This window comes from Sphaerulina musiva, assembly GCF_000320565.1.
Source record: "Sphaerulina musiva SO2202 unplaced genomic scaffold SEPMUscaffold_12, whole genome shotgun sequence".
Classification (NCBI taxonomy): domain Eukaryota; kingdom Fungi; phylum Ascomycota; class Dothideomycetes; order Mycosphaerellales; family Mycosphaerellaceae; genus Sphaerulina; species Sphaerulina musiva.
This window is the reverse complement of record NW_016017394.1, coordinates 674,613-699,606: the sequence shown is the minus strand read 5'-3', so window position 1 is coordinate 699,606 and position 24,994 is coordinate 674,613. Positions and strand designations below refer to the sequence as shown.

General features: G+C 53.1%; 9 protein-coding genes across 9 annotated transcripts; 3 read left to right on the top strand and 6 right to left on the bottom strand.

Annotated features, from left to right (window-relative positions):
• Positions 1-218: 218 nt before the first annotated feature.
• Positions 219-1,115, bottom strand: SEPMUDRAFT_111813 (uncharacterized protein; the record flags this gene model as incomplete). Its single annotated transcript, XM_016900940.1, has 1 exon — positions 219-1,115. One exon carries the CDS (start codon positions 1,113-1,115, stop codon positions 219-221), a length of 897 nt encoding a protein of 298 aa, XP_016756589.1.
• A 217-nt stretch (positions 1,116-1,332) lies between these two features.
• On the bottom strand, positions 1,333-2,889 carry SEPMUDRAFT_152119 (AhpC-TSA-domain-containing protein). Its single transcript, XM_016907255.1, has 3 exons — positions 2,395-2,889; positions 1,691-2,137; positions 1,333-1,486 (listed from the first exon to the last, which is right to left on the bottom strand). The coding sequence occupies exons 1-2, from the start codon at positions 2,738-2,740 to the stop codon at positions 1,713-1,715; spliced, it is 771 nt and encodes a 256-aa protein (XP_016756588.1). The 5' UTR covers positions 2,741-2,889; the 3' UTR covers positions 1,333-1,486; positions 1,691-1,712.
• Positions 2,890-4,526: 1,637 nt separating this feature from the next.
• Positions 4,527-5,924, top strand: SEPMUDRAFT_54470 (uncharacterized protein; the record flags this gene model as incomplete). Its single annotated transcript, XM_016909299.1, has 2 exons — positions 4,527-4,935; positions 4,990-5,924. Coding segments are annotated over 2 exons (1,344 nt in total), but the record flags the coding sequence as incomplete, so codon positions are not given.
• Positions 5,925-6,263: 339 nt separating this feature from the next.
• On the bottom strand, positions 6,264-6,650 carry SEPMUDRAFT_111810 (uncharacterized protein; the record flags this gene model as incomplete). Its single annotated transcript, XM_016900939.1, has 1 exon — positions 6,264-6,650. The coding sequence occupies one exon, from the start codon at positions 6,648-6,650 to the stop codon at positions 6,264-6,266; it is 387 nt and encodes a 128-aa protein (XP_016756586.1).
• A 1,973-nt stretch (positions 6,651-8,623) lies between these two features.
• On the bottom strand, positions 8,624-10,168 carry SEPMUDRAFT_152116 (heme-dependent catalase). Its single transcript, XM_016907254.1, has one exon. It carries the CDS (start codon positions 10,012-10,014, stop codon positions 8,773-8,775), a length of 1,242 nt encoding a protein of 413 aa, XP_016756585.1. The 5' UTR covers positions 10,015-10,168; the 3' UTR covers positions 8,624-8,772.
• A 398-nt stretch (positions 10,169-10,566) lies between these two features.
• Positions 10,567-12,814, top strand: SEPMUDRAFT_152115 (uncharacterized protein). Its single transcript, XM_016907253.1, has 2 exons — positions 10,567-10,711; positions 10,847-12,814. Exons 1-2 carry the CDS (start codon positions 10,669-10,671, stop codon positions 12,757-12,759), a joined length of 1,956 nt encoding a protein of 651 aa, XP_016756584.1. The 5' UTR covers positions 10,567-10,668; the 3' UTR covers positions 12,760-12,814.
• Positions 12,815-12,885: 71 nt separating this feature from the next.
• SEPMUDRAFT_152114 (translation regulator GCD7) lies at positions 12,886-14,555 on the bottom strand. The gene has a single exon (XM_016907252.1). It carries the CDS (start codon positions 14,490-14,492, stop codon positions 13,149-13,151), a length of 1,344 nt encoding a protein of 447 aa, XP_016756583.1. The 5' UTR covers positions 14,493-14,555; the 3' UTR covers positions 12,886-13,148.
• Positions 14,556-14,887: 332 nt separating this feature from the next.
• Positions 14,888-16,931, top strand: SEPMUDRAFT_152113 (uncharacterized protein). Its single transcript, XM_016907251.1, has 2 exons — positions 14,888-16,449; positions 16,501-16,931. Exons 1-2 carry the CDS (start codon positions 15,114-15,116, stop codon positions 16,644-16,646), a joined length of 1,482 nt encoding a protein of 493 aa, XP_016756582.1. The 5' UTR covers positions 14,888-15,113; the 3' UTR covers positions 16,647-16,931.
• A 352-nt stretch (positions 16,932-17,283) lies between these two features.
• SEPMUDRAFT_152112 (kinase-like protein) lies at positions 17,284-23,191 on the bottom strand. The gene is made up of 2 exons (XM_016907250.1): positions 20,953-23,191; positions 17,284-20,856 (listed from the first exon to the last, which is right to left on the bottom strand). The coding sequence occupies exons 1-2, from the start codon at positions 22,409-22,411 to the stop codon at positions 18,158-18,160; spliced, it is 4,158 nt and encodes a 1,385-aa protein (XP_016756581.1). The 5' UTR covers positions 22,412-23,191; the 3' UTR covers positions 17,284-18,157.
• Positions 23,192-24,994: the final 1,803 nt, after the last annotated feature.

The following is a 24,994-nucleotide window of genomic DNA, read 5'->3' as shown; positions in this document are numbered from 1 at the left end:
CTGCCCGACTAGCCCCCCCAAACAAGTTGACTAGTTCTGCTACTAGCCTTCTAGCCCGGTAACCTGAGCATTACATTAATGCAGGCAGCGCCCATTGAAGCATGTGAAAGTCGCCCAAAACATTACTCCCTCCAGCAGTTGTCTTTTGCAAGGCCACGCGAACACACAATACGTCCGCATATCATTCCGACGGACGCCGGCCTTCTCTCTGACCTCCATCAGTCCCGTTCAGAATCCGAACAACCGCAGTGCTGAGCGACCATTTCCTTGTCGATGAAGTTCAGATTCAATAAGTCTTGAATCTCTCCCTCGTTTCCGCGTTCAGCCTCTTGCCACTTGGCATTCACAACAACCTCCGTCATCCGTTCGATCCATTGTCGCGAGTTATCGTATTCCTTGGCCATCTTGAACAACCAATCGCACAACTCCTCTAGTGTCATGTGTGCCGTTTGCCGCTCATTCGGCCACCATTTCATGGCCTGCGCCAGTCGGTCCGCTGCACCTCCGGCAACGTGAGGGTACCGATATGGTGGGCGACTCACATACTCTCTGAGACTCTCCTCTTCCGCATAGTTGCTAGTAATTTGCTCGATGGCGAAGGCGATTGCGTGGCGGAGATGGTGTGGTTGGAACTCGCTCTGGTCGGCTACATAGCCGTAATTGAAACGCTCGACTCCCAGCATGACAAATAGCAAAGAGGAATCCCGTGGGATGATGTCGCCGTCGAGAGTTCTGTTGTGGTTGATGATCCAGCGCTTCAGAGTGGCGAGAGGGTCATTGGCAATTTTGATGCGGAAGTATGGGACGGACCAGTGGTACTGGCAGTTGGTACTGGAGGGTTGCTTGCAGCAGTGGTCGTGAACTTCGTGCCGCCAACGGCCTTTCTGTTTGCCGTGGTGCAAGCAAGCCGCGTCTGGGTGCCGGAATATAGTGGCATCCACCATGGTGGGCTTCTTAGGCTCGTTGTCGGTAGTCGTTGGTGTTGGCCCGACAGTCCTGTTGATCAGTCGCTCGCACAACGACGTGGTGAGAGGGACGCCACCATCGTCGTTCTTCACTTCTTCTTCTCCTTGTTCTTTCTCTTCTTCTTCTTCTCCGCCGTTAAGGTGGTCCATGATGGGTGTTATCTTTCTTCGCTTTGAGGGCGAGTGTGTCATGGGTGCAACGACACAGCGTGAGATGGTGTCTGCAGAGAGGAAAATTTGAGAGGGGGCCGTGCGAGAGGTAGAAGAAAAGGGGGTTCTCCTGCAGCTAACTCGCGACAATCCTCACACACCTCATGTAAACATCGGGACAGCAGCTTGCTCCTTTTTCGACCATTTGCCCTGGCGTGGAACTCACTTCATGGTTGCTGCATGTGCGCAATCATTGTGCGAGCACTTCCTTTGTGCTGCATCGCATTGAGTCGCTGCATGTCGGCGACGAAGGGGCCGCCAGATGGAAACAAATGTATTTGCGCTGACGATGAGACAGACTGGTCGAAGACCTGCTGTACTTCCGAGTTAAGATTATAATGATCTACGTGCAAGTGAGTGAATGGGAAGCAGAATGGAGTGAAGAGGGTGTGAGTACGCGATAGGTGAAAACAGAGTCATCTCATTGCGCATCGCGGCCATCTACGACTACTGCTGCACATACATCAATCAGCTGAGACTGCAACCATCTGAGCCAGATTGAATACGTACCTTACCTTTGCTCCTCCAGATGGTCCCTCACAGCTTACTGGCCCCATCACCATCCAGCTTCTCGGCTGTGTCTGCCACGTCGGCCGCAGTCTCAGCTGCAACGACATCCTCTCCTTGCTTGATGCCATCCGAGTCCGCATCTCCTCCCAAGCCAGCGACAATCTTCTTCACCACCTCCAATGTGGCCGCTGGTCCTCCTGGCTCCGACGCGAGCACCTTTCCAGTCTTGTCCACGACAAATACACCTCGAGTGGTTCCCTTGGGCGCCTTCTTCAGGCCAATCGCACTGATCAGAGTCTGCTTAGGATCGCACAGCAGAGGGTATTGCAACTTCTGCTTCTCCACAAAGTTCTTATTGGCTTTTGGCGAATCATTGCTCAGTCCATAGACGCTCAGTCCAGCCTTGGTAAGATCGTCGTATGCGTCGCGGAACAGGCAAACCTGCGTGGTGCCTACAAGTCCACTCGTGTCAGTCCTGGTCAGATGGACATCCTGACTTTTGATCGCGCTGAGGCGCTACGTGGTTTTTTCACAAATACCAAGCGCGCGGCGTAGCGGAAGCGCAAAGTGATCAGATTGCAGGTCCACTTTTTCGTGGCCGTATATGCCTGAACCCGCCCCTGGCCTGCCTTGAAGCGCAGTGGTTATAGAGCACGATGATTACGGGAACATAGATGGCATTGCACTTCGCCCTCACAGCCATACTTACATCCTGGCGTGGAAGCCTTGGGGTATGTGAACAAGACGACGCCTGATTTGCTCGCCTCGAGCAATTTCGCCAATGTAGTCGCCTCTTCACTGTGCGTCTGGACTTCGCCGCCGAAGCCATTGAGCTCGATGCTCTCTCCGACTTTGGGGGGACCAGTCGCCTTGGTTGCTGCCGGGGCCTCCTCCACCGCAGCAGGAGGCGCATCCTCGACCGCGACCTCGGGAGCTTTCGCAGCTTCCGCCTCCTTTTCCACCTTTGGTGCGTCCTTTTTCGCCTTGGAGGGCGCGCGCTTCTTGGCTGGAGGAGGTGGAGGGGGCGCCTCCTTTCTCTTGCGAAGCTCAACCATTCTGACCGGAGGGGGATGGGAAGGGGATGAGGTCTCGGGAGGTGGTGGAGGAGGAGGTGGTGGTGATGGTGGTAGAGGAGGAGGTGGTGGTGGTGGTGATGGTGGTGATGTGTCTGTGTGTGTGGGCGGGCTACGTGATGGTGATGGGTACAAGTTGTTATGGCCTACGAGAGGGAAGCTAAGGTGTCACTGCGTGGACTGCCGAGTGCGTCTGCTGCGGCTTCTTGCGCCATCCTGGTCTGGTGTTGTTGTGTGAGAAGACAAGGCCCAGCCTCCCCAATTTATCATCCAAGCTCCCGTTCGCGCTAGTGTAATCAAACCATCTTATCGTAGATGCGGAGCCGTCGACGACTAACCCTGTTCAGTCTGTTCAGTCCGTTCACTCTGTTGATGATGGATGATATGGGTCGATAATATATAATATATCGTTGTCGTGTTTCCTACGAATGATCAAGAGGCACTGAGAATACAGAAATGTTCTATGAGTACTCCTACGACATGTCCACCACGTTCGCAATGGTAGAATGGTACAGTTACCTGCAGATGCCACCGATGCCAACACGCACTCCTGCATCACAGCATGGACGGGGGCACTCCGACACATCCATACACACAACTTGTCTTCACTCGGGGTGTTATGTGTCGAGGAGGCGATGGTGCCAGCAGTATAACGATGGATCAGAAGGGCTGACAATTTGCAGGTGAGGGAAGGCTACATGAACATTGAAGTCCAGATAGAGCAGACGCGACGACCGCAAGGCCAAAGTGATAGAGATGCATACTTTAGCCTCCTTTTCAACAACCAGACCACACACGCCGCTGTATAGAGCATCTCCCCGCGGGACAGGTGACATCCGGCAATGTCGGAGAGCGACAGCGAGATGCAACGTCAAGACTTTGGCTCAATTTATGCTTGTGTCTCCCGTCCGCCTCTAGCCAAACGACTAGCTGTATTACAGAGCTCGAGACTGGCCGGACCACAGTTCATAATAATGATTAAATTGGTCCTGGCCAACTCTCTCACTTGCCAGCTGACCTGTGCGGTCCGATCAATCCATTTGCGACCTACAGTAGGAGGTATGTATGCACTGCTGGGCTGGCACACCCACCCATACTTGAGAAACTCATACTCTCTATGCGCTCTACCGACTGATACTCCTCTTCTTTACTACTTCTTTCACCACGCCTCCCCAGCGCAGCACTGCGACACTTCTCTATTTCAGTCTTTTCCGGCATTAATTCGGTCCATGACATAACATGACTACATAGTGGCAAACGCGCATTTCCCTCATCATCATCACAGAGGACGAGAGTCCGGTGTCGGGCAGTAGTGAGAGAGCTGACCTCACCTCGATATCCACAAGAAGAATTACCACAGAGAAGCATATCAAGCTTGTCGAAGTCCCCTTGATCGTGTTGTGGTAAGCCTTGAATCAATCAAGCCACAAACCACTGCGATCACAGAGCCTTGAGCCATCGAGAACCGCATTGACAAGTCACATCGGCCACCCTAATGGATCCTGCAATGTCGGAGAAGGCGTCTTGGCGAGCTCGAGTCCGTGGCAAGAAACTGTCCACAGTCAGCAGCAACACTGGAAGCTCTGGTCGATCCGAAGCTGGACTACAAAAGTCCGAACATGGCAGCGAGCTGGGTCGAGGAGAGGTGCTGCCGGAACTGATTACGCACAAAAAGGTCAATTGGCAACAAGCTACCATGAGTATGCCGCTTCATCATTGATCGATTGAGCCCCTTTGTGCTTAGCCCATCTTGCTAACCCATGCGACAGTTCTCATTGCCGAAACAGTCTCTCTAGGCATTCTCTCCTTACCCGCTTCCGTCGCAGACCTGGGCCTTGTAGTGGGCGCCATGGTCATTGTCATCTTCGGCGTGGCGACTCTTTCCACTGGCTTCATGCTCTACTACTTCCGGATGAGATATCCGTACATTGTGAATTTCGGACAGGTCGGCTATCTGCTCGGTGGCAGACCTGGGCAATGCATTGCCGAGTGCTTGTTCCAACTATTGTTGATTTTCATCATGGCTGCTCACATTCTCACGTTTGCAACCATGGCAAATACCGTGGCTGGCAATAGCTGGAAATGTACTGTCGTCTTCAAGGTGATTGGCTTCTTCGTCTGCCTTGCTTGTACACTTCCCAGGACCTTCAAGTCAAATTCATACTTTTCAATCATATGTAAGTTTTGCGAGGAGAAAGTGTGATGGTTTCCATACTAACTGCACCCCACAGCCTGCCTCTCCATCTTAGCAGCTACAATGATAGCCATGATCGACATTGCCATCATCGGCGAAGGAGAAGGCACCGCATCCATCGGCCCGCCAACACACGGCGTCGCAGCCGCCGACTGGATGATGGCACTCAGCAACGTCCTCGTCTCCTTCACCGGCCACCTCGCCTACTTCCAAGTCATGGCCGAAATGGACCGACCCTCCGACTTTCGCAAATCCCTCATCGCCACCAACATCAGCATGTCCTCTTTATACATGGTCGTCGCCATCGTCATCTACTACTACGCTGGCGCACACGTCGGTTCCCCCGCCCTCAGTTCCGCAGCACCTCTATTCGCCAAACTCTCCTACGGAATCGCAACGCCCACCATCGTCGTCGCAGGAGTCATCGCAGGTCTATTGGCGTGTAAACGCATCCAAGCCTGGTACTGGGAAAGTGTGAGAAACGAAGCCAAAGTCGCCGATGAAAAAACTTTTCGATCCTTGATCTCCTGGGTGGTGATTGTAGTCTTATTATGGGCTCTCGCCTTCATTCTGGCAAACGTCTTACCATACTTCTCTCCCCTCTTGGCTCTCATCGCCGCCATCTCCGGGACCTGGATTGCATTGGGAATACCCGCCATGACGTGTATGTACATGTGTCATCATTCCTTTGCGCCAACAACGGGAGTCGAATTCCTCAATGCGGCCGGAGAGGATACCTCTTTCGCGGAGAGTTATGAGCTCATGAAGAGAGAGAGGGAAGTGTGGTCTTGGTGGCGAATGTTTACTCCGCCGAAGCAGGCTTCACCCAAGGTCGTGTTGGTCTGGTGTGGTTCTAATGTCGTGTTTCTTCTGGCGTGCGCCATGGTGGGGTTTGGAGGGTATGGAAGTATTCAGACGATGATTACGCTCAGCACGGAGGGTTATTCGCCGTTTTCGTGCAAGGCTGATTGATTCTGGAGATGCATGAGCCCATTTACGATGCGATGATGACGAGATTGATAGAAACATCGAGGACAACCATCGAAGACGAATTCATGTCAAGAGAGATAGAGAGAGAGGTAATGGGATCGGCGTCAAGACCGTCCATCCATTCGCAAGCAACAACTCTCATATTCATTTCCATGGACATATCGAAAAAGAAAAGGCACATATACTGTACACACAAACAACAAAGAAACCTCCTCATCCCCTCCCCCTCCAACCAACACTCCAGGGCGGAAAAGTCATCCTCCCCAACCCCCCATCCCTTCACCTCCCCCCATATATCTCTCTCCCTCTCCCCCTCACTCTCTACAAAATTCCCCCACTCTTCCCCGCCGAAGATCCCGCCGCACTAGTAACCCCATTAAGCAACCCTCCAACAAGACTCAACCCAGGAACCTCCTTCTTCACCAAACCAGGAAGTCCGCCACCAGTCACACTTCCCAAAATTCCCGTCACCTCATTCAATCCGGGCAGACTTCCCATCGAGGGCAAACCTTGGCGTTTGACTAAACCTCCCAGTCCACCCAGTGCGCCGGTCACGGGGCTGAGGAGGCCGGTGACCATGTTCATGGCGGGCAGACCTCCTGCGGCGGGGATTTGGCGGGTGGAGAGGTCGTTGGTGTTAGGGGTGGGGAGTGGGGCGGCGGTGGCGAGGGTGGCGAGGAGGAGGGTTGTGAGGTGGTGGAATTGCATTTTGGCTGGATTGGGTGGGGAGGATGTTAGTTTTTTGGTGGAGATGGAAGAGGAGGATTATGGATTGGGATGGGTGGTTGGTTACCTGTGTGTTTTGGTGGAAGAAGAAAGTGTTGGGAGATTTATGTGTTGTAGAGAATGAAGAGAATTGATTGATTGCTTGCTTGTTTGCTTTGTTTTGGTAAAGACTGGTAGGGACTTTTTCGAAAAGTCGTATCGGTTGTTGTTGTTGTAAAAAAGAGTGACGGTAGTTTGTAGTATCGAACTGCGAAAGAAGACAGAGACAGACAGAAAACGAGGGCAAAGGGGAAACATAAAAGAGGAAGTATCTAGTACCTCCCCTACCCTACCCAGATAGACTCTCTCCTCATCTCTCCTCATCTCTCATCTCTCTCTCTCCAGCCTCTCTCCTCTTGCTAGTGAACAAGACGAATAAGCTTTCCCCCAGATACGAACTAAAATTTCCCTTTTCTGTACCCAACCAAATGTACCGTTTCATTCTATCCAGCATACCCCATGTTCACATTATCCTGTCAGGGGAAAAGCGAAAGCGAGATTTTCCCTTCACGCTGCGACGAAGAATCATAAAATTATAAAAATCCAATTGGCAATTGCCGCTTTTCTTCCATCATCCAGCATCACTCTTGTTGTTGCGGGATCATCATCATCATCATTAATCATCATCAACGTCAAAGACTAGGATTTATTTCTCTCGACAAGGGGGCGAATACAATCACATCACAGCCAAGTTCGTCGTTCTCTCTCATCATCAATTAAGTCCACGATCAAGCCTTTTCAAAAAGGAGGGATGGGGATGGGATGGTCTTGGAATCTTGGCCCTTCGGTTTCCATACTACTACGAGTTGATGAGCCTCATCACCCTCGTGTAATAAACTGTGTGTGAAAGGCCCCCCACCCTGGTCAAAGGAAAAGGAAGAAAAAGAAATGAGAGATGTTGTGCACGAAAATGCAAATCTCGCAGGAAAAGCTTGTTGTTGTGTCTTGTCGTTCAGCTTCGATAACACCAAACCGGGGTGGGTTTTTTGTTGGAAGTTGGACGATTCATTCAGGAGATTTGCCGCGCTTACCATCCATCCATCGCCCCCGGCTGGTCACATTGTGATGGATTGGCATGTTGATAAGTGTGTGATGATGACTTGGAATGTCATCACAAACGTCGGCTAAACATGAAGATAGACTTTCTTTCTTTCTTTCCTTTCGTTCTGTACATAGTTCTACAATTCAGCATCCTATCTTCCTCGACACAGCAGCAAAAGAACTCGAATTGAGACGATGAAGAGAAAGATAGATAGACATGCGAGGAAGCTGTTCACTTATCTTAGGTATTTCTCATGCAGACCCAAAGTCCTCTCGACCTCAACCTTGACATTATCAGAGATTCAGACTAGGAGGTACCTCCTAGTGAACCACTGAACCCCTAGTCTAAGGTGCAGTGATAGAATTTCAAACTTGCATAGGTAAAAAAACACACTTTCCCGCGATGGTCACAGCCTGACATGTGAGATGAAGCGATCGCAGGTTGTACCTTAGGTACATGTATCACAAGCCTATCATCATCAGCAGCTGCAGCAACGTCATCAGCAGTAGCAGCGTTTGTTCTGATGTTGCTTTCAGATTCACTTCAGACATGCGGATAGTATAGCATAGTATAGGAAATATTCCAAAGACGCAAACTGTCGCGGACTTTTGACAACAATAACAACAACAAGATAATCATTGAACAGTGAACACCCTCCCTCTTCTTTCTAGAGGAGCGAGAGTTTCTTTCCAGCCTTGCGAATCCCTTGAATCCCTTGATGGGTGATGATACAATGATCTGCGGGACTTGGGATGGGTTCACCGTTATCCTCAGGCTTCAGCGATGCTGCGATATGCTACGTTCGGGTAGGTACATGTACGGTGTACCTACCTTACTTGTTAGGTATTGGTGTATAATGCCTGAATACCTAGTCGCCCGATCTTTTTTTTAAGGTTGCTGGACTAGGAGGTACTTCCTCTCCATATTACTACCCATCATTCATGCACTGTGATGTTTTGTCCATCATGAAAAGCCTCATATCTGGTGTATTACAAAAAATCACTGAACTCCACAAGAGCAAGATCAATTCGGAATCTCATCAATACTCTTGACCCAAATCTCCTTCCTCCCATTCATCTGCCTCCTCAACTTCGAACTAGCCGGATAAACCACCTTTCGTAACCTGTTACTCCCACCCAATGGCTGATATGCCTTCAAACCGTGCCAAGGATCCAATCGCATGTGATCTTCCCAAAAGGCTTTCCTCTCCAAGTCAAACGCTTCCTGCTTGGGAATCTGGAGAGTTGCCACAGTCTGCCAGGGATACTTGCTCGAGTCCCATTCCTTTCCGGAGTATTCTACCGGTTGCTCGTCCAAGTTCTCGAGAAGTTGTACTTGGAAGAGATATTCTGCGTCGTGGTTTTGATGGAAGTTTTGGAGCCATTTGTGGTGTTGGTCGGTAGCATCAGTGTCGGGTCTGATGGTCTGGTCGGCGAGCTTCTCTTGGGTTGCAGTGTTGGGTACCAGACAGTATTTGAACACGTAGTCGCCGAAACGGTAGGCAGTTTGCGAGTATTGTCGGAGAGAGGCAAGGTGAGGATTGGGGACCTGGAATCGACCTTTTTGCAATTCCGTATCCTTCCTCTTCTCAAGCTCCTGGTTCATCTCCTTCGTGTCGAGAAGCGTTCCCAGTCCCATGCGGATGTTGAAGATCTCTCGCGTCGTTTTTGCGTCTGCCAATTCAATAGCGGGAGTGCTGTTGAACTCAATGTCTTGTGTGGGTGGGTGGGCACCGTCTGCGCCGGTGGGCAAGAAGTCGCCCTTGACGTTGAACAGCTTGATACTGAATCCACGCGGCGTTGGTATGGTGTCGGGAAAGCCTGGGTCACCTGGTTCGGTCGAATAGCGACATGCTGCTGGGAAGGAGCCTGGCTGGGCAAAGAGTTCGCCTTGACGAAGGTGTGGTGGAAGAGCATCATGGACTGTGAATGTTCCCTTCACAATGCCGTGCGTTCGACAGTGCGTGCCGGTGTAGACATGTCGGTGGTGATCAAACTGCTGCCGTTGCTGTGTATTGATCTGCTCGGCCACGGCCTTGATGTCTTCTTGTTCACCTGGTGGCGGATCTTCAACGCCCTTAGTGTCCCATCGAAGGTACTGGCGATGGGAAAGGTCATCGCTGGTGGCGCTCGCAGTGGTAGACATGTCGACTTTGAGACTCTTTTTTCGTTCTTGACAGGAGTGTGAACTTGGCGTCCGTTTGTGGGATGGGAGAAGACTTGCTGGAGTGAAGATGCTTTTCGTGGTTAAATGGTAGTTGACCATGACGAAATGCGTGATCGGATACACGGTTAGGGTACATGTACATGTAGGTATGCCAGAGCAGTCGTAATGGCTTGAGGCTATTAGTTCTCTTCAAGCTGTAGGGATGGATCGTGGCTGAAAGGCGAGGTCACGAGGCCCAAGAGGATGATCTTCTTCTTCTACTACTACTTCTTCTTTGGGAGGTGGCAATAGGCCTAATAAAGGGCAGCATGGCAGTACGGCTGGGAATGCTATGGCGATGCACAGCCTCCTCCTCTCTGCAGAGGGAGCACAAGAGGGAGAGAGGGAGAAATCGACAGACATAGTACAGGTCATATCAAATATCACACTTTGGACCCCGCGGCCGGTGTTTGCTTTTTGATGAGGAATATGCCATGCCATCATCCACTGCAGCAGGAGGAGGAGGAAAAACATGTGAAATGATGACAGTGCGGGACAAGCCCGGTGCAAGTGAGGAAATCGTAGATCTAGTCAGCTCGGGAAGAGCCTTCAGCCCAGGTACGTACTCGACTAGACCTAGCGCGCATGCAGGCTTATACATTGGCCAGGTGGTTTCCATGTGGTCCTGTGTCAGAGAGTGTGATTGATGAGTGAAGCTCGAAGAGTGTATGAAAGGAGAATACATCGCTCAGCCTCGCATCTTCAACAGAGGCCATGTCGGCAGTCAGCGCACAAGTAGATAGTGCGAGCAAGTCAGGTAAGTGACCACAGCAATCGGGGAATGGGCATCTAGTACAGCAACGCGGAGGGGCCCAGGCCACGATATGGCACCGGCACTGGCATTGGCACCACCGACGCGAATTGACCATGGCTGATGATTGAGTCTCTCCAGCCAGCAAGAACAAGAAGAAGAAGAAGAGCAAGAAGAAGGCCACCGATCAGCAGCAGACTGGGGACCATGGCACGATCCAGCCACAGCCGAATGGCGCCAAAGCCGGTGACGACCGCGTAGCAGAGGACGACGACGAGGAGGAAGTGGAAGAGGCGGATGATGTTGATACGGCTCCCACGACGTCCAAGAACCTACAAGCGAAGGAGCGAGAGCACGAAGTCCCCACCCGAAATGGCAGTAATCACGAGCCCCCGACATTGATACCGACATCGACGGTAGAGGACGGTACGCGTGCTGAGGAAGAGAAAGCGATCGGAGAGGAGGAGGACGACGACGAGGAGGAGGAGGAGGACGGCGACAGCACACGTCCCGATACCACCGCACGCCTGGACGCGATGCAGCAGGAGCGAGATAGTCTGCGAGCAGAGGTGACGCAGCTGCGAAAGTCCCTAGAGAGCCTGCAGGAGAAGCACAAGGAGGAGTTGTCAGGCGTGAAAGAGGAGCTGGAGCAGTCGCAGGAAGGCAAGGAGCATGCGGAAACACAGTACCGCAATCTCTTGGGCAAAGTAAACACCATCCGCTCGCAACTGGGTGAACGGCTGAAGGCAGACGCGGCGGAGCTGGAGACGGCGCGAGAGAGGATCGAGGAGCTGGAGACAGCCAACGCCACAGCGCAACAGGAGGGGGAGCGTCTACAGCAGCAGATTGCCCGACTGAACGCCAGCCTTGACTCCCAAGTGGCCGAGATTGAATCTCTGCGAAGTCGGACAAATCTGTCGACCAACAACTGGGCCAAGGAGCGCGACGACATGGTGCAACGAGAAGCGGCTCTGCGAGAAGAATACGAGGTCGCCAGACAGGCGATGCAGGACTGGGAAATCCTGGCCACAGAAGAACGGTCACGGCGCGAAGCTCTCGAGGAGAAGACGCAGGAACTCGAAGATCAGCTCACCACACAACAGCAGGCCTTCGCCCGCGTTCAATCCGAGGCGGAGACACAGTCCACGACCGTCGATGGTCTGCAACGAGCCCTCCGCGACCTGCAAGAAGAGCGAAAACGCGAACTTCGCGAAATGGTAGAACAATCTCAATCACAGCTGGACGCCCTACGAGCCCACACCAAAGCCGCAGAAGAGACAGCAGCATCTTTCAAGACACAGCTCGAAACGACACAGGCAGAACTCGCACGAGCGGCGCCCTTTGAGAAAGAAGTCAAGGAGAAAAACCTCCTGATCGGCAAGCTCCGCCACGAAGCCGTCATCTTAAACGACCATCTGACTAAGGCTCTCCGCTTCCTCAAACGCGGCAAACCAGAAGATAATGTCGATCGACAGCTCGTCACGAATCACTTCCTGCACTTTTTAGCCTTGGACCGAAGTGATCCGAAGAAATTCCAAATTCTGCAACTCATTGCCGCTCTGCTAGGATGGGATGAGACACAAAAAGAACAAGCAGGCCTTCTCCGAGCCGGTAGCAATGGATTCACCACTTCATCATCCTCATCATCATCCACCATCGCAGGCGGGAGTCTCCGAGTACCCTTGTCCCCTTTTAGACGAACACCCTCGACGCCCACTCTGGGCGAATTCGTCCCTGACACGCCTGGGAGTGCGAGTCGGGAGAGTCTGGCGGAGCTTTGGAGTGAATTCTTGGAAAGAGAGGCGGAAGCCGGGAGTGCGGCGGGTGGTTCGAGGAGACCGAGTATCGCGAGTAGTTCGAGAGGTATTGGTGGTGGTGGGGCAATCAGAAGTCCGAGTATAGGTAGTGTGATGAGTCCTGCTAGCGATAGTGGGAGGAGTGGGTTTTTCGGTGCTGGTGCTGGTGCTGGCGGAGGAGGAGCATCAGCAGCAGGCGCAGCTGGAGGGAGTTTGAGAAGCGTACCGGAACATAAGAGACAAGAGAGTCAATCGTAGTAGCAGTAGTAGTGGTGATATGATATGAAATGTACTGCACTACATTGGCAGCCACACACGATTTCTTAAGAAGGGTTCTAATATTCTCTATGACACGAAGCGGATACGTAGGAGCCGTGAAATGGTGTGAAAGGTGTGATAGGTAGTATTATTGAACTACCTAGGTAGAAGAGGCGTGTCCTCGAAACGAACACACACGGGAAAAGTACAGTACAGTTCAGTTCATACTCCTTGGTGGTAGAGTACATGTAGCCTCGGGCTACTACCATCCAGCCAGCCATCCATCCAGCCAGCCAGCCAGCCAGCCAGCCATCCATCCATACATCCTTCCATCCATCCAGTCTCGCCCGAATCAAGGCAGGCACTCACTCACTCTTCATTCCTCCTGATCAAGACAAGTCAATATCCTCTGCACGATAATGATCCGCCACAATGCGATAGAGGAAACTAGGAGCATGTGGTCCCAAGTTCGTAATGTACAGATCGACCAGATCAGCAGCGACATGGTCATACAGAGGATTCACCACATCCACGGCATCCATAAACTCCCCATCGGATTGCCACTCCAACACTTGTCCCGGGTCGCCGTACTCGATCAAATGGGCGGGCTTGAAGGGGTATGTAGGAGAGAGTTTGTACACGCCCGAGAGGACGACGACGGGGACGCGGTGGGTTTTGGCCGCGAGGGCGATGGTGGATGCGCCGGCTGTGGCGATCAGAGAGCCGTTGGTGAGTACGGTGTGTGGCGCCAGGATGACTTTGTTGACGCGGGACATGAGAGCGAAAACGGCGGTGTCAGGGATGAGGATGACGGTGATTCCGAGCTCGGTGAGAGCTTTCCACCGTCTGTCTTCGGGGCCGGGCTTAGAGGCTCCGCTGACGATGGTGGTGTGAGTGGCGGCGTGGTCGTTGGGGTAGGCTTCGGCGTGGATGACTGTGAATTTTCGTCCTTTGACACCGAGGCTGCCTTTTGCTGCAGCATAGAGAAATCTCTGGACTGTGGAGCTGGATGTGTGGGTGAGGATGATCTCGTTGTTGTGGACGTGATCGAGAGCGGATTCAGCAATCTGGCTGTCGACAATGTCCAATTCTTCCAAGAGGTCGTCTATTCCCGCGCAGACTTCGGCACGAAGGTCGATTTCCTCAATTTTGCCCTGTGTCTGACCTCCGTGAGCCGGTGTGGCTGCTCCAGACCCCATTGGCGAAGATTTTGATAGTGAGCCCTCGGGCTGTCCAAAAATATTGAACAGAGAGCCTGCTGTAGATGGCATCTGCGGTCTCTGGAGAGGAGGCAGCTGTTCAATGCTTCCACTCATTGACGGCGACTCTGGAGTATTGGAGTCATGATGCTGTGCACTGAAGCCGGGAACGATGCCATCATCAACCGGGCCATTCTGCTCGTTGCCTGTCTCTGCAACTTCTCGGACCAGGGAGAGAACGCGTCGAACAATATTACCCACAGCCATCTCACGCGGACGTGCAGCAATCAGGCGTCTGCCGACTTCACGAATCCGCTTGATAAGCGATTGTGAATCATCCCACTCACCGCTGCTGACCACGTGCAGCAAGAGATGGGTTGTGGCAATTGCACACGGGCGGGAATTCTTAATCAGGCGGCCCTTCAGCAGCATTTCCAGGTGTTCGATGGCGCTGTCCACGGACAACTCCTGGTGTGACTTGAGAAATGTGGCGAGCGAGGGCGGATGCCCCCACTTGAGAAGCGCGCTGGGCATCTTGTTCGATGTGGTGGGTTGGTGTTGGTCGATTCTGAGTAGCCGATTGATATTGTTGTCGTGCGGATGACTCAGTTGGACAAAATCGATGGAATTTTTGGGGTCATTCAGCAGCTCGCCGTGATGGTTGAAAAGCGGGAGTGAGTGACAACGGCACAATGTCCTGATTAAAACGAGGCAGCTGACGGGTTGTGTGTGTCGTTGAAGACGTCTGTGGTGGGTGTGAAGTTGAGATAGTTCTAGGTCAGTCAGTTGTGTAAGTGACGGAGCGGGTAGACTAACTACAACTAGAACTAGCATAGAAGTACAACTGCCACTAGACTTAGGTACCTCCTCCACTCGCTCTCCGAGCCTCCGACGTCCACTGCAAGACAGCTCCCATCGCTATCAGACGAGCCGCGTCGTTCACTTCACTTCACTTCGCTTCATCCAGGACTTTCTCTCCCTTGTCTATCCTTTATCCATCGTACAAGCTGAATTGCAGCAACGCCTACGCATACATAAAATATACACACGGCCCGAGAGCTCCTCTTCACTGCGCTTCACTGCTCCGCTCGGCTCTGCCTAGCTTTGCTCACTTGCGCCACAGTTGCCCAGGAGCCCGATGGAAGGGTGATAGCGATGAACAGCCTCAGCTCCCTCGCGAGGCTCACCACCCCCAGCGCTTCTCCTCCGAGATCGCGAAAGAGCTCGTCGGCCCGCGTGGACACACTGGCCTCACAGCACGACTCGGCACACGGCGGCTCGGGACTCGATATAGGCTCACTCGCCGAGAAGCTGGGCCACGAGGGCGCGTATGAGGTCAGCAGGGCGGGCGACGAGGACGCCCACGATACGGAACAATGGGCCGACGAGAAGACGCCTTTGTTGGATGGCGGCGACACCAGCGCTTCGGGGCGTGAAAGCGGCTCGGTCTGGCGACTCCCACATCGCATAGGTGCCGCAGTGCTCTACGGCGTCACCCTCGTCTTTTCCACCATTACTGCGCCCGGGCGATACGTGATTGCCTGCTTCTACGACGAGGAAGGCCGCTTCTCCACCATCTTGCCATTGACACGACTGAAGAATCTGATGACACAGCAAAAGAGGCGACAGTCTGCGCAGCAGTTGGGCCTGCGCGGTCAACAGCATCTCCGCGAGAAGCCACAGATGCGAGCTTCGAGGCATGGGAGGCGCTCGCCATCTGTGGACAGTAACGCCTCGACCGTGTCGTATGGGACCTCTGAAGGAGAAGCAGATGACAGCCCTGCGCGACATACACGTTCCAAGACGAGTACATCTCAACTGAGTAATGACACCCTGCCAAAGAAGAGCATTCGCATAAGGGAGAATAGCTTGCGGAAACGCAAAGATCCTATGGCCAGGACAAAGGCTGCAAGTGCAGAAGATGCTGCAGCAGTGGCGCCAATGCTGAAGTCGCCCACTTCATCTGCCATCTCCAAGCTGAAGTATCCCCGATCACCTGCCACGCCACGACCTTTAGTGCCTCGAAGGCAGCCCAGCTACATCTTGTCATACCCGTCATCTACGCCGAAGAAGACCTTGATCATCGACCTCGACGAAACATTGATCCACAGCATGGCCAAGAGCAATAGGATGTCTACGGGCCACATGGTCGAAGTGCGACTCGGCGGACCTGTAAGCTCTTCTGGTGTACAAATTGGCCCAGGTGTACCCATATTATACTATGTGCACGAGCGACCTGGGTGCCACGAATTCTTGCGGAAAGTCTCCAAGTGGTACAACTTGATCGCTTTCACCGCGAGTGTTCAGGAATATGCAGATCCGGTTGTGGACTGGCTCGAGCGAGAACGAAAGTACTTTTCGGGGAGGTACTACAGGCAACATTGCACATACAGGAACGGTGCATACATTAAAGACCTTGCTCAGGTCGAGCCGGATTTGAGCAAAGTAATGATCTTGGACAACTCGCCAATGAGTTACATATTTCACGAGGGTAAGTGACAACAGACGGACAATGTATGCCCACTACTGACCTTTTACGTAGATAACGCGATCCCCATCGAAGGATGGATTAGCGACCCTACAGACAAAGAGCTTCTGCACCTGATACCCCTGCTCGAAGGTCTACAGTATTGTACAGACGTCCGGGCCTTGTTGGCTTTACGGCACGGACAAGCACAGCAAGCGTAGACGGAAGATTGATCATCAAATCTAAATAGTAGATTCTTCGGGGTCGTTGGGATTCTCGCTTCAATGAATGAATGCGCTCTGGAATCCCGAGAGCTTGCGTCATGACTTCCAGTAGAGGCAGTGGTGGCCCATGGTATCCCGTGCATCGTGGAGAGTCCATCACGATGGCTCTGTTCTTGGGTACCTCTGTGTGTGTGTGTGTGTGTGTGTGTGTATGTGTATGTACAGTAATAGATGAGACATGAGATACCACCTATGCTTCTCTTCCGTCAAAGTCATGCAGAGCAATAGAGAGAGAGAAATATAATCTATACCTATCTCCTGATAACACTACCTTACCTTACCTTACCTTATCACTGCATACATGTATCATTGTTCTATCGTGCTCCAGTGCCCAGCGGCAACGAAACCAATGAGAAAATTTAATCAATATATTACAGTGCAAAAGGAATAGAACTAAGGTCAGCCAGGTAGGGTAGTTTCGTAGACGATGGGACTGGGCAGTGCTCATAGCCAAGGTCAGGTGGCTGCATGTAGCTACACTGACGATAACAAAGCGTGAACAGAGTAGTAAAACCATAGGTAAATAGTTATCTTCTCGGGACCCGAACAATGATGATAAGTAGTTCTTTGTGTATTATAATTCTGAAGATGAGATTTTCGCCAATAGGTAAGAACGAACTGTAAAATAACTTGTATTATACAAGAATACAAAGCATACCTTAGGCATATACTCTCGCTCTCGCTCTCACACTCACTTCCAAATTCCGCGTACGCGCGCAGTGCGAATACTGTTGAAAGGTTCTTCGAGCAGTTAGTTACCTCTCCTCCACATCCATCCGGCCATCCATTCGTCCGTCCATCCATCCATCCGTTCCCCCTTCCATCAATCATCATCATTCCGCCTACAAATGCAGAGGAGAGTAACTCATAGAGAACACACACACACATACACACAAAACGACTGCCGTGCCATGCCATGCCATGCCTCGCCCTCTCCTCTCGTATGCTATATACTACACAGAAAATCTCGCCCAGAGGGCCAGAGGGGCCACTTTGCCTTTGAAGAGGGCATGGCGGAGCGACACAAAAGTTCCTTCCCATGCTTCCTTGCTTACTCACCATCTCTGTATGGTGCAAACTGTCTCCCATGCTACTTTTTGCGAATCTCCCCAGGCTGTTCAGTCATCCCATCCTTTCCTGTCTATCATTGTAAACGCCTGCGCTCGAAATGCCAAGTTTTTTTTTCAGTGTGCAAGACATGCAACATCGTATGCATACACTTGTGATCGATACGCCACAAGGGGTTGCAAGTGCTTCATCGCAAGCATGAATCGAGAAGTAAAGGGTAGAGTGGTGTGAGTTCCTTGAGAAGGGTAGAGATCTTGCTTGAATACGCCATTACTTTCATTCTGGGCATATATTCGGGTATCCTTCATTTCGTTAGGTCATCATTGGATGTTCATGTTGTAAAAGGTAGTGGTTTCGTAGAAGTGTCGCGAAAGGGTAGGTCACTCCTCGTGAATATCGAGCGAGACCCGAGTCTGCTCATCGCTGCTTTCTCGGGTCCTAACCTTTTTCATGCTTTCTCGAGTCCTGACTGTATTGCTGGAACCACTGCGCGAAGACTTTTTCGATCGTATGGAATGTCCAGTACCACGTCGCGCCTTGGATGTCGGCACCGCCCTGGCCGCAGACCTACGACGAGACATGACAAGGCCGCCGTCACTATCGGAGGACGAGTCAAAGTCGTCGTCATCGCTGTTGATCGTGGCTTCCTCATCGGGCGAATAGCCCGCGTCGTAGTGTTCGTCACTATGGCGGTATTGCCCAGAAGAATTCAAAGTGTCGTCCGAAGACTCCTTTCGTCCTACGTTGGTGTCTGCTTCGCCAAAATCGACAGATGACGCTTCAGATATGGCAGACGGAATCGATGGGTTACTAATCGACATCGATACTGCGGAGCCGAAATCTGAGGAACTCGATGCCAGAGCTGGTGGCAAGTGGTCAGCAGTTCCACTTGGGCTCAGAACCTCATCAGGTGTTGCAGGTGTAGATGCTCCAGTGAGGGATGGAACTTGTGACTCTTGTCGCACCTTTACATGATCATCCGGACTGGGAGGACATGTTCCATTTGAAGTAGACGCAGGGGAGCCGCAAGTTCCCGATGAAGCGGCATTAGCCATTTCCGCCTGTTGTCGTTGCAGGTGCTCGTTAACACGCCTGCGCACCTGCTCCACTTTAGCACGTTCCCAGTCTTCTGGTGTCGACTCATTGAGCTGACGAGGACGCGACACTGGCGATTTGCGGTACGCCTCAAGCCGTCCAGTCGAAGTGAGGGAACTGTTCGAGCCAAGGCGTGACAGCGGTCCGGGCGTGGGCTGCAGATATTGATAGTCGGATGCTGCGGAGTGTGAGCGAGACGAGGCGGGGCTATTATGTGCGCTCGACTGGGGCGTGAAATCACCACGGAGGAGGTCCGGTTGCTGAACAAGACCAGTAGCCGTGGCACTGCTAATGGCGACGCTGGCCTCGCCGTGAGGATCGGAGGACTGCACGGAACCTGTCTCGGAACCCCTTTCACTGGAAAGACCTCGCGTATCGAAAGATCTCTGTCTGCTCCGAGCACGGACACGGTCAATAATGCGACCGGGGCCACCAAGAAGGCCCCCAAGACTACTGCCGCCTGGGGACGCCACTTCCTGAGGCGTGCCAGGCAGGCCAGGCGAAGGTGGAGGTGGAGGCGACCTCGATACAACGCCTCTTTGATAGTCAGATTGTGTAACTGTACGCATAGAGGGCGTATTGGAAGTGATTGTCATCGCTCGATGAGGTGGACTCGGCCGATGTATCATCCTCTTGCGACGGCCGCTAGAGTCGCTGGTGCCATTCAGTCTGGGGGCAAGCTTTTCTGGGTGCTCCTGCTCCGGACTAGCAGCCACACTTTTAGACAATGGATGCTCGCCATGTGAGTCGCCATGCGAGGTTCTGAGTGCGGTCACAAAGAGCTCTTCGCTGCCGAAGATGCTGGAACGCCTGGCGTCTTGACTGATCGTACTACTAGACGAATGCGCAGACGTCGCAGGCGAACCGGCGTTGGACTTGCCTCGCGCTCGGCCCGTTCCGCCAGGCATAACGAGATCCCGACCTTTACCAAGCATGGACTTGACTACGCTTTTGGCACGCTCCACCAGATTCAATGGCACGACAGCCGCCTTGAGTTCTTCGTTCGAAATCTCGATCTTCTGATGCTCCTGGTGGTGTCTCGGATCCGACTCGTCAAACCACCTAAGCGGATTCGGGATGTCTGCGAGCACCCATGGATGATGTCGAATCTCTTCCAGTGTGATGCGCTTGCGCGGGTCCTTGATCAACAGCTTGTGGAGTAAATCAAGTAGATCGTCCCCGAGATCCTCATAGACAAATTCAAGTTCGTTTCGTTTGCGCGCCCACTGCGGAGATATCCCTCGTCCATGTGAAGATGGGCGTGATTTAGGCCTGCTGTCGACAGGGAGAAGCCGTTGCGCTGGGATGTATACTTCCTCCTCTGCAATGCTTCTCATCACAACATACTCGCTCTCTACAAATGGCGTGCGAGCGAAAAGCATGCAGAAGAGGGTAATACCCAATGCCCATATGTCAATAGCGTTCGTCACGGGCAGTGGCTCATCGGTTGGGTCGATGGTACACAGTTCGGGTGCGTAGAAGGCAGGAGTTCCCACAGTCTTGGCCAATTCTTTCGCCTCATCGTCGAGGTCCAGTGCTTCAGTCTCACTGACATCCTCGCCTTCTCCGTTGTGGATAGGCCGGCCGAGGTAAGATACTCCAAAGTCTGAGATCTTCACGTGATTATCGTGAGTAGCGAGTAGGTTTGGTGGCTTGATGTCACGGTGAATGATACCCTGATAGTGCAAGTATTGAAGGCCAAGCACAGTATCACGAAACGCGCCACGAATCTCGTTCATGGACATGATTGGTACGTATTCAAGCTCGCTGTCCAGGTGCGAGTCCAGGACTTCGTGAGCGAGCTCTGATAGACCTTCTACGCTGCCGTGCTGAGAGCCCTGAAGACTGCTAGGGAGGCTCGACTCTGTAGAGTTCGGATCGGAATTCGGGTCGTAGGCGCCGTACATTGTCCCTTCCAAGCCAGTGAGGTTGAAATCAACGTTGCGGGGGATGTTGAGCGGCTCGGTGGTAGGCGATGGGTTTTCTGGTTCCGCTGTTAGTCTTAAGAACCGAGACGGCCGCGCGGGTGTAGTGTCTAGTGTTGGCACGAGAGGCGAGGGCGTGCGTGATATGCGCCTACCTGCACCAATGTCCAGCCACTGTGTCGCTTGTTGCGCAAGAGGCACGCTCATCTCGCCAGTGATGGACGATATCCGGGACAGTCGGTCTTCTTCTGACTCCTCACTCATATCGTCTTCACCAGCCATTTCGTTGCTCCAGACCTCTGGTGCTTCGTCGACACCGCGTCGCATTCGTCGATAAGTTCTGATCTGTCGTCTCTTCTGTTTGTCGAGACGCTTCTTGGCCTCTTCAAGCACTGCGCGATCTTGTGCTGCGAGGCGCTCGTCGTGCTTTCCAGTCTTCGCTTCGCGGCTTTCTCTTTCGTATCTTCGTGCTTCTACCATTGCAATCTCTCTGGGTGCTTTCCGTCTCCAGTTGATCTCGCCCTTCTCTACCCACTCGAGCACAATGTAAACTTTCTTGCGCGAAGGGTCATCAATCACTTCCAAGAGTGCCACCACGTTGGGGTGACGAGCCTTTTTCAAGATGGCGACCTCCTTCTTTACCTTGTCCTCAGTAGTGCCGAGCCGTCCTAGCTTTCGTCTTTTCGAAAAGCGTTCCACAATCTTGATTGCCACATAGACATTGTCGTGGTGGAGGTCGCGACCGAGCTTGACTTTGCCATGCGTTCCTCGTCCGAGTTCATCCATGATTTCGTAATGGTTGATCACCTTCCGTCCAGAAATCGGGTCAACATCGACATCGGCGATGTGGGTTTCCTTGGGCACGTGCCGTTGAGTGTGATGCAAGAATGGACTCGGATATGTCGCCGACGAAGTGTCGGATCTCACAGCTGTCATGGATGATGGGCTGAAGAGACCATAGTTGGGACCGCCAGCAGGAGAGCCGGGCGCAGATTGACCAGCCCTTGGATGATGTGATGCTATCGCAGTCGCGAAGTTGGCCACCGGGCTGTATGGAACAGGAGGCAAGGGTTTGCGCATATGTGAAGGGCGGTAGTAGGTTCCGTGGTACTGGGAGTGCAATGCTGCAAATGATTGATCCGGGAATGAGGATCCTGAAGGTTGAAGAATCGGCCGGGCGGCCTTTAGTGTCGCTACACTGTCTACACTCTCGACGCTGTCAATGCTCTGACTGGAAGGAGTGTGCTGGGCGGCGGGCCGTGGAGACAGCAGGGCGTCTGGTGTGGAGACGGAGCCTGGTGGTGGATGTGTGTGTCCTTGGGCTTTGTTGGCTTCCTGGGCATTGGTCGCCGTGCAGTCGCCCACAGCGACCTCTGCACTGTCCCCATGCGGTGGTTGGTTGCCTGCAGCGACGGCAGAAGATTGACTGAAGTAGTCGATGCTCTTGGCCACCGCTGCTTCCGTAGTCCGCGGTGTGGTGACGTCGAGTAGGGGAGGAGGGGCCTCCGAGCGAGGTGTGTCGTCCACATCGCCACTGCCGCCGTCCTGACCGGACGGGAGTACCACAAGGAACCCATTCTCTCCGCTGTTCCTCTCCAGCGAATCCGTTGACATCGCCAATCTCAACGCTCGCGCCAGAAGCTTTTCTTGCGGGGTCGAGTCGCCGTATGCAAAGCGGCCAGCAGACTCGCAATCCAGCTACGCTCTAACCACACTGGCTCCTGCAGGACATTGAACGTCCGTGTGCGGTTGGGGCAATGGGTCGCCTTCTTATCATTATGGACGCCAAGAACAGGCGTCCGCTGTTGAGAGATGGATGCGCAAGGATCGGTGTCGAGGCGACAGGGTCCTGCGTCAACGGCGGAGGCGGCGAAGGGGCAGCGAGGCTCGAGTAGACGAGGTAGCGAAGAGAGGGTGGTGGGTGGGCAGCAAGCGCGGTGATAACGAAGAATGGAAGGGCGGTGGTGGTTGATAATGAGAGCCGATGACCGGCGCGGTGGTGAGAGAGGAGTGGTAGAGGCAGCCAGCAGCAGAGTAGTAGTGCTCATTCAGCAACGACGAGCCTCTTCCTCTTCAGGATCAGAGTTTAGTCTGATAGCAGTTGAGCGGGGCACGGTGGATGCCAACATCCAATTAAGATCGAGACCAGCTACGGGAGCTAAAGTCGTCGACGCACGGATGCTTTGCTCTGAGCCCGCGCTCGCCAAGCCGCCACCACACGCGATGATCCAACCCAACGACAATAATGACATGTGTGTGCCTCACGAATCAAGACACATCGCAACGCGCCCCGGGAGGTGCGTCCTACGTCTGCGTCTGCGTCCTGCTGGCCTGGATAGGATGGGAAGGGAGCGGGCGGGCGGGCGGCGGAGGTGCGCAGGCAATCGGAGGCACACAGACGACGGCACGAGGGCGCCTGTGTATAGCCGACGACGGAGTGGACGTGGTCGTTTCTTATTCATCAAAATGTGCCTCGCCGCCCAAGGTGTGAAGCGTGTCTGGCAGCGTCGTCATGGTGGGCGACGGTCGGGCTCACGAGCACAAAGACACGCACTGCCGGCACCCTATCACGCAGCGGCAGCGCATTCTCATTGTCGACAAGACCAGACGGACCAGGCCCTCTGGGAGCAGCTCACCAAGCAGCCCTGCAGCCGCTGACCGTGAGGTGGCTTGCTTATCGACCGCTATTTCTGGCCACCTCGTCTGGCGTGTGAGACTGAGCGATCGCCCATCCATCCACAAGTCTGCAAGTACCTTTTAGTCTACACCCTCTCTGCAGCCTGCAGCTGAGAGGGAGGACAATTCTACGTGCTGCTTGCTGCTGGCTTCGGGTGACGGGCAGGGCAAGGAAGGGCAGGGAGGGCAGGCATGCCGCATGCGGCGCTCAGCACTCAGCGCTCGGGCATTTTTCCCAACCCAAATCACACACAATCACATAGAACTACCGTGCGGCGTATGGTAACAATCACGATCAGAATGATCGCCGACCAGCACCAGGCTCAATACCTAACGAGGCCCTGGACGCACACACTTTGCACACCATTGACCAAACAGCTTCACCTCCACGCCCTACATCATACATGCACTTTTGCCATTGATTCGCACATAGAGGCATTTGTTCAGTACCTAGCTATACAGTATGTTGGGTGGCTTGGGAGCCATCTTCTTCGCCCAACTCACACCACCACGGAAAAGGATGGATGAGACCCTGAAGGAAGCGCGCAAAGCGCGCCAGTGAGATCGAGGGGGCATATTGATTTCCCGTAGTCACTAACTTACCTCCTAGCAGAACTAATAACTCACCTTCCTTCTCTGTCATCATCATCTCTCAGATTCGCAATCGCATTTCTCATCGATCGTTAATTACTGTATTCATCATTGCTTTTTCATGCCCATCACCTCCACCGGGGAGCTCGAGCCAGGCCCTGCTTGCAAGCACTTCGCGCTTACTGGCCTGTCTCACCCGCTGTATGGACTCGCTTCGAAGCGTTGTCGCAATCTGCAATGATCCGAGCGCGCTCGAAGTGGTCAAGCCTCTCTACCCGTTTTGACCACGCGTCTGAAGACGGGATGCAGCATGAAGGATTCGTCGCTTTCCCCGCATCGTTATTCATGGACAGGTAAAGGCAACATGAATGCATGCATGCAAGCAAGCATGCAAGCAAGCAAGCGGGCAAGCGAGGCTATACGATTCGAGCCTTGAAGTAGCAGATCACAAGAACCTGCATCGTTCTGAATAACCATGCCGGTTCACATGCACAAATCTGCTCGACAATGAGTGCGAAGCCTGCAGAATCCTGCCAACTTCAGGCCTGAGGCCTGAGCCTTGTTGAGCCGAGTCGCGGTCTCAAGTCAGGCATTATTATTATCGCCGCAATACAGGCGACCGAAATGAAAGACGACAACATGGACTTCCTGGTCGATCAATATCAAATAGCATGGCCGTCGAAACTTCCTATCATTTCCTATCTGCAGTGTGACCGTGAGTAGGTAGGTACCTATCCTGAGTACATCATGTACATGTACCTATCAACGTGTCTGGCACACTCGTGGGCTCCGCCACCCCCGGCGTACCGCAAACACCAACAACCAGCTCATCTCATCATCATAAACAATGTCTACCACCACCTGACCTTATCCCTCTAGTCCTAACACCTGCCATCCGCGACGCAAGACATCAACGGTACCTTTACCAAG

Bases quoted from the DNA above. Each gene is read 5' to 3' on its own strand.
- SEPMUDRAFT_152119 (XM_016907255.1), bottom strand. From the start codon at position 2,740: ATGGTTGAGCTTCGCAAGAGAAAGGAGGCGCCCCCTCCACCTCCTCCA. The intron at 2,138-2,394 runs GTAAGTATGGCT...GTGGACTTGTAG, and splicing joins CAAGGCTTCCACGCCAGGAT to GCACCACGCAGGTTTGCCTG.
- SEPMUDRAFT_152116 (XM_016907254.1), bottom strand. From the start codon at position 10,014: ATGGTCAACTACCATTTAACCACGAAAAGCATCTTCACTCCAGCAAGT.
- SEPMUDRAFT_152115 (XM_016907253.1), top strand. From the start codon at position 10,669: ATGTCGGCAGTCAGCGCACAAGTAGATAGTGCGAGCAAGTCAG. The intron at 10,712-10,846 runs GTAAGTGACCAC...GAGTCTCTCCAG, and splicing joins AGATAGTGCGAGCAAGTCAG to CCAGCAAGAACAAGAAGAAG.
- SEPMUDRAFT_152114 (XM_016907252.1), bottom strand. From the start codon at position 14,492: ATGCCCAGCGCGCTTCTCAAGTGGGGGCATCCGCCCTCGCTCGCCACA.
- SEPMUDRAFT_152113 (XM_016907251.1), top strand. From the start codon at position 15,114: ATGAACAGCCTCAGCTCCCTCGCGAGGCTCACCACCCCCAGCGCTTCT. The intron at 16,450-16,500 runs GTAAGTGACAAC...CCTTTTACGTAG, and splicing joins GAGTTACATATTTCACGAGG to ATAACGCGATCCCCATCGAA.
- SEPMUDRAFT_152112 (XM_016907250.1), bottom strand. From the start codon at position 22,411: ATGTCAACGGATTCGCTGGAGAGGAACAGCGGAGAGAATGGGTTCCTT. The intron at 20,857-20,952 runs GTAGGCGCATAT...CAGCGGAACCAG, and splicing joins GTGGCTGGACATTGGTGCAG to AAAACCCATCGCCTACCACC.